The sequence below is a fragment of the Typopeltis vanoorti genome, chromosome 20 (assembly GCF_054136105.1).
Source record: "Typopeltis vanoorti isolate ZY-2024b chromosome 20, IOZ_Tvanoo_1.0, whole genome shotgun sequence".
NCBI lineage: Eukaryota > Metazoa > Arthropoda > Arachnida > Uropygi > Thelyphonidae > Typopeltis > Typopeltis vanoorti.
The window spans coordinates 90,727,337-90,739,637 of record NC_143568.1 but is presented as its reverse complement, the minus strand read 5'-3'; the positions used below and the strand labels follow the sequence as shown (position 1 = coordinate 90,739,637).

At 35.5% G+C, this 12,301-nt stretch overlaps 1 protein-coding gene across 3 annotated transcripts in view; it reads right to left on the bottom strand.

Annotated features, from left to right (window-relative positions):
* Positions 1-12,301, bottom strand: part of LOC150095640 (uncharacterized) — a 205,250-nt gene that overhangs the window by 171,049 nt on the left and 21,900 nt on the right. For all 3 annotated transcript variants that reach the window (XR_016550027.1, XM_090409716.1, XM_090409715.1), the window contains exon 4: positions 9,468-9,511. Coding sequence is in view for 2 of the 3 variants with exons in the window: in XM_090409716.1 (XP_090265842.1) it covers positions 9,468-9,511 (44 nt within the window). In the remaining variant the exon portion in view is untranslated. The remainder of the gene's footprint in view (positions 1-9,467; positions 9,512-12,301) is intronic.

Genomic DNA, 12,301 nt, shown 5'->3' with positions numbered 1-12,301 from the left:
GAGCAAACAAAGTTTGCGCCTGAAAGTATCTTCAAGACTGGGGTAAGGTGGTACAACACCAGGCAACTCGTTGCAAAGGTGGAGCAAGCTAACAACACTCCTATCTCAGTATCTCCTATAATGCAAAACACATCTCTTTGCAGATATGTGTTTTGCATTATAGGAGATATTATACTCTAACCAAGTGAAAAATAAACTTTCAATATGACATAAATTGATGAATAGCCTTCATAACATCAAATGTCAAATTGGTAAAATGTGTTGCTAGTGAACGTAGTGGTATATTTCAGCTATTCTAAAAAAAAAGTGTTTTTAAATAGTGTATAGTGTGGTCTTTTATCATATAATTATGCTTCATTTTTTTCATGCTGAATACAAATGTCCTTAAGTAATGTTTGTTGTTGAATTTTGTTTATTTGTGATTTTGCTACCTGTTTGTTCCTGCTACTTCTACTTTCTGAAAATGGCATCCATAAAGAAGTGAATTGGCAGCAGGGAAAGCTTTGGCATGAAGATCGAGTTCTGTCATGGTTTCCCCCAGTGGATGCGATGCGAAAATTGCATCATGTATGTATTGAAAAATTGAAAGATTTTTGGCCTATTAGAGTGAATGAAAAGAAGAAAAGCATTAATGTATATGAAGAGTATATCGAGAGGTTAGAGCACTTAAAAATGGAAGCTAAAGTGAAGTGGAAAAGACTGGCCTGGTTGGCCGAGTGGTTAACGTATCTGCTCTCCAGGCCAAAAGGCTGTGGGTTTGAATTCCACCATGGGCATGAATGTTTGACTGTCTGTGAAAATACTAGTGGTGGTGGTGGGCAGTAGATGGCATTGGTGTAGCTGCGGTTCATTATAGTTGGTGGAGACAGAAAGCTGTAGAGTAGGTGCTCTCCCCTCGATGAGTCTTTGGACTCCCTGGAGGTGTCACATAATAATAATAAATGAAGCATCTGTAAGATGAGATTAAACACCTAAAAAAGAGATGACTTGATATGAATGAGAAAGTTAGTATTATGAAGAAAGAGTCAAAGAACAATCGTAAATCATTGTATGACGGACTTGATCAGGTGTGATCACTAATAAAGTACACAAAGCATCCTTTCTTAGGATGTTTTGATAAACCTCAAGTTTTTATCAACATTCCGTTTTTCACCAACTAAGTCATTTGCACCCACAACTAATTCTGATGCCTACTCTTTCCTTCTCTGCAAAGCATCAGTTATTTCTTTCATTGTTCCACCAAGAAAGAATGGTTTGTGTACTTTATTAGTTTCGGAAGGTAAAGGATAATAGTGTTGCTGGAAAAGTCATTGCAAAGATATACAAGATAGTTGAGTTGGGTGAAGGGGGTTCACACAGTTTGTGATCTGTGGAGTGAATTTGAAGGAAAGTTGGAATGTAGGTGTAGGTTTCTGTGGTTTAGCAGTTCAAAAGAAATATTCCAGTATTGCGACCACATGTTTATTAAGATAAATAAAAACCCCTGAAGATGTAAGTCAAACGACATATGAAACTTAACGGGTTTGTTCATTTTTATTTATCTTAATAAACATGTGGTCGCAATACCAGAATCTTTCTTTTGAAAGTTGGAACAGTTTAAAGTTGATGGATTCATTAGAATGGGTTTGGTGTTGGGCATTTAAAAAGGCTATTGTCTGCTGAGAGGGTATAGAATCAAGAAGTTAATGTAGTTAACAATCAATGGGCACTTGTGAAGCAGGATAGCACAGCTAAATATGACAGGAGGAAGATGGATATGAGGTTGAAGATATGGTTGCAGCAGCATGAAGTGATTGAATGCATAAAGTGAGGATGAGACGAGTATGAATGGCAATCAGTCAGGATCAGGGAAATGAGAGTGGTCAGACCAAAAAGAGAGGTATGGTATAGTAGCTAGAGTAGAGAATGTGGGTGCTGGTAGGATGGCCTCAAATGCACAGGGATTGTTATGTTTGTATACAAATATGAGGAATATTCGAAATAACAGAGCTGAGGTTGTTGCATTGATAGTCAGTGCCCAAAGAAAGTATAAGTGAACCTTAGTTATCTGAGGATGATGTGATGTTGGGAATAGAAATGGAAAGATATACAATTTTCCAGAAGGAGAGGGGAATGGGTGGGTGCTGTTAATGATTTGAATTCCATTTTATGTTCACAGTTCCTCTGAACTGTGAACACAAAATGGAAGTTGATAGTACAGAACAGCGTTAATTCAAGGGAATTCTTCCACTTTGTGAGAAGCAAGAAGAAAAATAATTATAGCAGGTTGACACTGGTGGATAATCATGGCAGATTTTGAATCCATGTGGTGTGAAATTTACATGCTAGTATATCTGATTGGATGCTGTTATAGGCCAGGAAAAGTAAAGAATACTGATTGTGAAATGTGTAGGCCAACTGGTTGAACATCTAAAAAGAAAGTGATCCTGATGGGACACTAATTACTAGAACACAGAATGAAAAGGAGGGGTTTTGATCCCTCCCATGAAAACAAGAAAAGTGAGTTTGTTGAATTTCTGAGAGATAAATATCTTAAGTAGCATTTGAACGAAGCAACTAGAGTCTTTAGTGTTTTGGATTTAGTGATAACTGGGCAAGATGTAGCTGTTAATGAGGTATTGACACTGCCGCCAGTTGCTGTGAGTGTTCACAAGGCACTTGTTTAGGAAAAGGTTACTGCCAAAATGGGGATATATGTGAAATTATAAGATGGGTGATTACTGGAAGATTTGTAGTCAACTAGCATCAATATGTTGGTTAGATGAGCTGTGTGAAAAACATGTTGACAGTGCATGGAAATTCATAAGGCAGTATCTGACACATGCAGTGTATAACTGCATACCAAGGATTAAGCAAGTAGAGAGTAGGAGTGAAATGGATAAACAGTGAAATCAAGCAAGCTGTGTTGGAAAAGAAAAAAGGAGGGGGTACAAAACAGTTAGTGGCAATCAGATCCACGAAGAGTATAAAGAGAAGGCTAGGAAGATGACTAGCACGGTAAAGAAAGAAAAGGTGCAGTATGAGAGGAGATTGGATGGTCAGGACAACGTTAATTCAAGGAAATTCTTCCACTTCATGAGAAGCAAGAAGAAAAATAATTATAGCAGGTTGACACTTGTGGATAGTCATGGCAGCAGAGTGACTACTGCAAAGGATATAGTGGAATTATTGAACGAGGACTTTATTACATGATGTCATGCAATATATACAAGGGTGGTCTGAAACGTTCTTAGCCTATCAATGAAAATACGAATTTATAATTTCAAAATTATTTTTATTTTTCAACATAATCTCCCTTAAGACTAATACATTTATTCCAGCAATGCTCAAGCACCATTATACCGTCCCTGCAGTGGTTCTCAGTAAGATCTGCAAAATATCCCTCTCTATAGCTGCAATAACCTCTTAATTCAAAGAAAAACACTGACCAGTGAGGAAGATTTTTAGTTTTGGGAAGAAATAGAAGTCAGAGGGAGCCAAATCTGGGGGAATAGGGTGGATGTTCCAACAATTCATAGTGCAGATTCTTTAATTTTCCCATTGCCAAAACACCTTTGTGGGCAGTGCATTGTCCTGATGAATGATAATTTTTTTCTTCTGCAAACCGGGTTTTTCTCACTAATATTTTCGTCTAGTCTGGTTAAAAGATAGGAATAATATTCCTCGGTTATTGTTTTACCCTTTTCAAGATAATTAATAAACAAAATGCCTTTAGCATCCCAAAACACCAATGCCATGACCTTTCCTGCTGATGGAACCGACTTTGTATTCTTTGGCGCTGAACAACCGGTTTCTGTTCACTGTTTTGACTGCTGTTTGGATTCTGGTGGGTAATGGTGAATCCAAGTCTCATCCATACTAATAAATCGATGCACAAAATCAGTTTTATTCTTGTTAAAACACTTCAAGCACTGTTCAGAGATTTTCATGCCAGTGTGTTTTTGATCTGCTGTGAGCAAGTGCTGCACCGATCTTGCGCAAAACTTTATCATTTGCAATTCTTCATGCAAAATATATCTTACATGTTCTTTTGAAATGCCTATAGTCTCAGCAATTTCACCCACTTTGACTCGCTGGCCATCCAATACCACATCATGCACTTGATCAATGATTTCTTGTGTTGTTACACGTTTTGGACGTCCTTCACGTGGATCATCTTCAAGGCTGGTACGACCATGTTTAAACTCAGCAGCCCATTTCTTAATTGTCAAAAATGAAGGAGAGGAGTGCCCATAAACTTTTATGAACTTTGGATGAATTTCTTTTGGTGTTAAACCTTCTTTTATAAAGAATTTTATAACCGCACGATACTCAATTTTATCCATTTCAAAGGATACAGACAACACTTTTGCTTCAGACAGCTGTATAAAACAAACTACTCGATAGAATGACTTGCAATTTCACATGGATGCTTATGACAGATGTACCAATTTAGAAAAAAAAAAAAATCTTGCCAATAGTGCCGCCATCTATGGTTGAGAACTTTTCAGACCACCCTCGTAGAAGAGAGGAAAGCATTATGAGAATTGGAAGTGAAAGAATCAGAGGTGTATCAGGTTTTGATTAGGTAATATGTAAATAAGGCTGTGGGAATGGATGACATATCACCTAGTACTCTTAAGTAATGAGCACAACAATTTCTTTCTCTTAGATTTCTGTTTTTGCCTCTTCCATAGGCAAAAATTTTCAAGGATACTATTCTGCTGAACTGACTATCGCCTCCACTTTCCCTTCAGCATGAATAAACATGAAGTACTAGTCAACATCCATTCACTGTCTAGCTTCAAACATACTAAACCAACTTCTCATCCTGTTTCATTCAACCCTCCTTATGTCTTTGTTATACTGGTTTCCCCAAGAACTATAAATTTTCCCAAGTTCTCAGACGATGGCGATGTCGTTCCAGTTCAAAAATATATCAACACATTCCTTCTTTCTTTCTTCTTAACCACTTGCACCCCCCCCCCCACACACACACAAAGAGAACACTGAAGTGCTATAGTTTTGCAGCTTCTGGTATATGGCACTGATATTCCTATTTACATTAGTTCTTCAGGAAGATACCATGTTGAAATATTGTTACATTTTTGATGCAGAAACGAAACATAATTTCATGAAAAATAGAGCATCAAGAAAAACAGCATAACTTGACTATGATAATTTCCCAAACTTCATTTATGTAATATTAATTCCAAGTTATGTAAATATTAAAAATGCTACATTTAACTTTGTGACTATAAAGACATCCTAATGAATAGCTAGCATGTACCGCATTATTGCAGCAAGCTCTTGTCATGCATTGTGATCTGTTGTAGATTTTTGTTTTTTTGTGATTCCTACCCACAAAAGGCTGTAAACCTAGAGTACATGAGTACTGCAAGTGAGCTAATGTTTTTCCTATTTTTATTAATTTTATGTAATTTTTGTTTTTTACATGATAAGAAACCCTGCACTAGAGACTAAACATGAAACTTTTTCAAGCCACTTCAGGCCTTCAGTAAGCGGGACAGTGGTCTTATACCAGATGATGAAATTCATCTCCCACCTAAAGACAATAACAAAAATCCATGATGCCCACAGTTAGTTTCAAACCAACAGCTTGTTGGATGGAGAGTGGGTACACTAACTATTCTGTCAACCAGGCTGGCAAGATTGAGAACAGAACACAAAAAAAGGCAACTGGCAATTCGTTTGAAGAGAAAACACAAACATTACATTGACCATACATAATTAACAGATTTTTTTTTAGGCAACATTAAAAAGGATTATTCTACAACCAACCAACTGCAGTATATTAACTGCAGTTGGTTGGTTGGCTTATTTGACCAGACAGCAAAGATCATGCTGCACCATAGCAAAGGTTATAGCAGTACACAAGGTATTAATAACTAGTCAGAAAGAAAGAAATTAGTAAATCATGTATATGTAAAAAAATTAAGTTAAGCAATGCATCTATATATAAATACATGCAATCTACATAAAAATAAAATTTATAATCAAATGGTTAAAAACTTCATGCAATTTGAGTCATCTGAGTTTGATAACATCTGCATAAGCATATATGGCTTGGCTAGATGGGTAACAATTTCATTCCTCTCTCATATGAAGTGCTAGCACTCCATCAGAATATGATAAATGGTAAGACACATGTTGCATCTCAATATCTCTAATCAAAAGAGTGCAACAAATTATTATTATTAGAAATGATTCTCCAGAGAGTACGGACTCATTGAAAGAGGACATATTTAGATACATACTTAAATACCTTTCCTTGAACACATTCAAAGACATGCTAACAACATACAACTGTAGGCTATTCCACAGAGTCACAACATACCATGAAAAGAACCTGGACCTCACATGCTTCCTACATATTCTGGCCACTGAATTAGAAACTTATTTTATACAGGCATGCGACTACCAGTAGTAATCCTCTTAGTTCCTGAACCATATCTCAACGAACTATGTGCATCCCTGCACATAGTTCGTTGAGATATGGTTCAGGAACAGCCTTCATTAAATGCTTTGGTCAATTGCTGCACACAGAAAGTTTTGTTTGTCCGTGCAAGCATTCTCAGACGATGCCAATGTTGTTCCTGACAGACTGTCTTAGGACAACAGTTACGTCTCTTAGACAAGCAATGTGGGTTTTCCACTGATTAAACACCTGGATTATCTCACTTTTTGAGAAACCAGTCAGCTCTGCTGTTTTCAAAATTGTGGCTTCAAACCGGCACCCACAATACGCCCTTTATTGAACTCTAAAAGATCTTTCGTTTTATTAACACTATTGACAATTACTGGCTAACAGTAATCATCAATAAATCAGCAGTAATAAGTGAGGTCTTATCAAGACCTTATAATTATTAAAACACTTAAGGAATTGAACAACGTAGTTAAGGGTATAAATTAAATTAAACTTTAATAAATATTTTCCGATATTTCGGCAATGTCACATTGCCATCTTCTAAAGGAACTTACAAAAAAAGTTACGTGCACGTAGGCACTACAACACAGAAACTGGGAATGAAGAGATGAAACTATTGTTCTCCTAACAGTCCTGATGGTGCCCTCTAGCGGGCTAAGTAGGTGTTCTTGGCCGTTGGGCTGAAGGTCTGCTGATGTAGGCCTCCCAAATTTGGGGCAGTCGCATACAACCAAATTTGTTGAGGTTTGGAGAATTTCTTAGGGCAGAGGCTGATTCCATAAAGAGTCTTTCAAATTTGTATTTGCTACGGTGTATCACTGTAGCTTTCTTCCACCGTATTCTGAGCATGTATCCAGAGCATGGTCTGCAAGCCCAGAATGACTGTATTTGTGAAAACGGATGTAGTCCTTGTGTACTGAAATTCTGATATTTCGGACCATGCTCTGGATACACGCCACAGAATACGGTGGAAGAAAGCTACAGTGATACACCGTAGCAAATACAAATTTGAAAGACTCTTTATGGAATCAGCCTCAGCCCTAAGAAATTCTCCAAACCTCAACAAATTTGGTTGTATGCGACTGCCCCAAATTTGGGAGGCCTACATCAGCAGACCTTCAGCCCAACGGCCAAGAACACCTACTTAGCCCGCTAGAGGGCACCATCAGGACTGTTAGGAGAACAATAGCTTCATCTCTTCATTCCAGTTTCTGTGTTGTAGTGCCTACGTGCACGTAACTTTTTTTGTAAGTTCCTTTAGAAGATGGCAACGTGACGTTGCCGAAATATCGGAAAATATTTATTAAAGTTTAATTTAATTTATATCCTTAACTACGTTGTTCAATTCCTTAAGTGTTTTAATAATGCATAACCAACGTATAAGCCTGTCTACGAGAATCAAGACCTTATAAAGAAGTGAAATGACTATCTTTACATGTCAAGGGTTCATTTCAGCATTGCAATTATCCTCTGAATCGTACCTGAATTATATCTGTTAGTGAAAGTTGTTCTGATAAAGGAAAGTTCTTTGTTTATTCATAGTTCTTTATTTATGGCAAAATCCTACTCTTGAAGTTTCTAGAATTCTATTCCATATGTAAAGTGAGTGTTGAAAAAAATTGTGAGACTTCTTTTCCAAATCGACTACAAGTATCTTTCCATCCATTTCGAAAAATTAAATTCCTTTTTTAAACTCTCCAAAAAGAGAAATATCCTCCTCTTTTCATCCTGGAGTTTACAGAATCCCTCGCTCGTGTTGCCTTTGTTACTGTGAGCAGATGGATCGTTCAACTCAGATCCATCTTGAAAAACATCAAGATTATATTCTACTTCACGAGAAGTCTGGTTTAGCTAGCCATGAATCATCCACTAGACATAGAATTCACTGGAATAAAACTAAAGTCTTACACAGAAATTATTTTTTACTTGAAAGATTATACAAAGCAAGTTGCAAAGCCATCAGTTCAGCCCACAGGCTGAACCCCAACAAGAACAACTATCTTAAACTTTTGCAATTTTGGGAAGTCACACTCCTCATTTCTGCATTTTTCATTTGTTTATTTGAATTCTAATAGCTTATATTATAATGCACTTCATTTTACCTAGCTAAAAATTCTGCAAGTGTTAAATATTAATTTCTTCCATACATAATTATTTTTCCAATATTGAATTTTATCATTATGTTGACATTTTCTGTTTATTTTAATTCAAACTCGTAATCTAAAAACACACAAATGGTATTCTAGGTAATTACCCTCTTCTTTCTCCTTCCTGTGGCAAAAAAAAGAGGGTAATTACCTAAGTAAGACCTTGAAACAGTAGTTGGGGGGGGGGAATATAGAGGAAATATAAAAGAAAGGTGATTAGCAGGAGTGTGAACAGCACAAAGCAGAGGCAAGAGGGGTGATCAAGGGGTACTGTATGTGAGCACTGGTAGGACTTAATGCTTTGTGTTGTTTGTATGCTTTATTACAATTCTCGTCATTCTCAAGATGACGCCTCTGTGATTGATGAAATGCAGGGAATGTGTTTAATTCTTTTGCTGCAGTGTTTTCAATCTATTAAACCTAGTAATATGTGTTCTCTTTCACATCTCTTCTTTTAAGATACTCCTATTCTTCATCAATATTTACAAACGGTAGTTATTTAATCTTTTTTTTTTTTCTGTCCCCATTATTCAATTCATGATTGTCATCTACTAGCATATTAGGTACATAACATACTATGCCAGTTTTCGTAAATTTAATTATTGCTAGGATATAGCATATAATTTTATCTCTAAGATCTGATAGAACTATCAATTTCATGTTTAAATATATAAATAGCACAATATAAAACCATGAAAAATTTAGCATCATTTTCATTAGTAGTTTCAACCTATACTTAATTTAGTTAATGTTAATAATGTTCTTCATTCTAATCATAAACCCAATCACAGTTATATTATGCAAACATTTTCATTTAACTGCTATAAAAAAAAGTGCTAAGTTGAACAGAATACAAACTTGTCATTCAATAAAAATTATAATTAAAAGGATACGGTAAAAGTAAACCACACTTAGCAGACAGAATCACCCAATGACTCTGAAAATAAAAAACAATAGTAAAACTTAGGGAGAAGAGTACATATTAGGGTGAAAAATTACATATACATGTGCTAACAAAATGTATGTAAATTTGTTAAAATGAAGTTAATCACATTATATTCAAACTAATAAAAAAAAGAGAGAGAGCATGCACAATTCAAAATAATGTTTAAAAAAATACAAGACTGAAAACGTTTCACTTAATTTATTATTTCTTAACACTTCTGTGCCTTAATATATTAATAAATGTGCTAAACCTCAGCCTGAAATGTATAAATTATAAAAAATAAATTTAATTCCAATATGTTGTACATGGCTGGCAACCTCAGATAATTACACTAACATTGTAGCCAGTCACATAACCTATTTCTCCATTTCCATTGACTAATCCATATTACTGATGTATGCATGGCGCATGGCATATGCTGTTTGGAGAGGGGGGGGCAGGTTTTTTCCCTTCTGAAATGTTGCATTTCTAGTAGAAGATAATGAATGTAGTTAAGATTTGTAGGATTGTGTAAATACTTCAATATTCAGGTTTTGCTAACAAAATCAACATATACATCATAATCTTTCTCTCTCTCTTTTTTTTTTTTTTTTTTGGACAATGCAAATGACTTTTATAACTAAACTTAAAGGGATGACAATGAAGGTATTCATTAGAGCAGGGTTTTCCAAACTGTGTTCCGCGGAAGGTGATAAGTATTCCACGAGAAGTTCTCCTGGAATTTGTCATTTTAGATTTCTAAGCATTTTTCATGAATAAATATTTTATAGTGGAAATATTCTGAGGAGAATAATATTCGTGAATATGTCAAAAAGCTCAGACCCAGAACGCCTAATAACATCTGTGTAGCAAATGTTAGTGACCAAGCCATGTATTTTTAAACGTGGAAGTATTCATGAATTATCTTAATTTTCACACATCGAAACCTTTCAACATTTGGGAAAGAGAATACTGCTGTTTATGACCGATCAAAAAAAATTGCCTGCAAGCCGATTATAACAATGGGCGGCATATCCTCTGTTCTCAAAACTGAAAGAAATAACATCTGTGTTGCAAATGTTAGTGACCGATCAGCAAGGAAGTATAAAGAAAAATTTTCCACTAAAATTGAAGATCAAGGTAGTCTATATCTGGTTCTCAAATTTAGTAATACTGAATACTTTCTTCGCAAGTTCGTATTGTAGAGTGAAAGTTTTGAAACCGTAGTGCCGTGATTTTTTAAAAGCAATAGGCCTGGACATTTAAATTTTAATATAAAGAAGAGACAAGGGACTTTGTTTAATTTTGGTATTAAGAAATCTCTTATTGAAAGTGTTTGTGACGCTACAGAGAGTGAGTCATCTACCACCAGCCTACAAAGCGATCTCCAGAATGTACAAAAGGAGGGGAAAACTACCAGCACACAGGAGAAAAATTCACTCATAAGTACTTATATTATAAATTTTTGGTGATCAGAATGGGATATGTCAATGAAAATCAGCACAAATTAATTTAATGATGTTTATGTTTAATTAATTAATAATTAATGATCAATTATTAATAAAAAATCAGCTAAATTAACAATTAATTATTAATTAATACATTACAAAATAACCAAGGTGTTCTGTGAAAATTTCAGGATTTGTGAAGTGTTCCGTCGTAGGAAAAATTTGGGAAACGTTGTTGTAGAGAAACAATGGATTTTTTAGTTAAATCAGCTAGCAGACAATATGCATGACAGGAATTCCTAGAGCTAAGAATGCAACATTTTTCATTTGAACATGTTTCTTCAGGAAAGAATGTAGTAAACCAACACAGAAATGAACCAGTTTGAAGGAAAATTATTTTTGCTTTTCTAAGTGACAAATGTCTACAACAGATATGCAAACAAAAGAAAAATGTATATATATACATATTCTTCTTCAAGACTAAACAGAGAATTAACATTGTGCAGACACTTCTCTATAAAATTTACTCAAAAATATTATTATCATTATTATGTGACACCTCCAAGGAGTATAAAGACTCATCGAGAGAGCACCTACTCTACAACTTTCCATCTCCAATCCACCAACTACAGCGATCAGCATCATCTACACCAACACCATCTACTGCCCACCACCACTAGTGTTTTCAGACAATCACAAACATCCATGCCCAAAGTCTTCTTCCTTCATGCGGTCAAGCGCCATGGTGTGCACACAGCACTTCCACTGAGCTACGCAGGCTCTTAGGAGTTTGTTGTAAATGCAAATCTGAAAAAAACAATGGCTGTGATGACTTGGTCATAAAAGGATATTGCATTAAGAAGTAACTGTTAATGATATTCACTGTGTCCAAGTTACTTTGCAGCATAATTAAGAAAGAAATATTAAGAAGAGAAAAAGTGCTCTGATTAAATGAACTGCAATGTGTAGCCTGAAGAAAAAGAACATAAGAGTAGGAGGAAGAAGAATATATATACAGGGTGTTCGGGATAAATTTGACAGTTTCGTAAGGAAAAAGAAAATCTTCTTTGTATCTATTAAATTTAATGAATTGACAAAAAAACATTACAGGCAGAGTTAATTACAATACTATCAACAAGATTTACTCAAAATAACCACCATTAGCATCGATCACAGCTTCAATTCTGCTTCGGAACCTCGAACAAGCTGATGCTACAGTCTCCCTGGGAAGGGCCGCAAAAACTGTTTTAATTTTATCCATTAACTGGGCTTTTGTATTACTGGAAGTGCGATTGGTGTCTTTTTCAACTGCGCCCCATACAAAATAATCCATGGGGTTAAGGTCTGGGGAGTT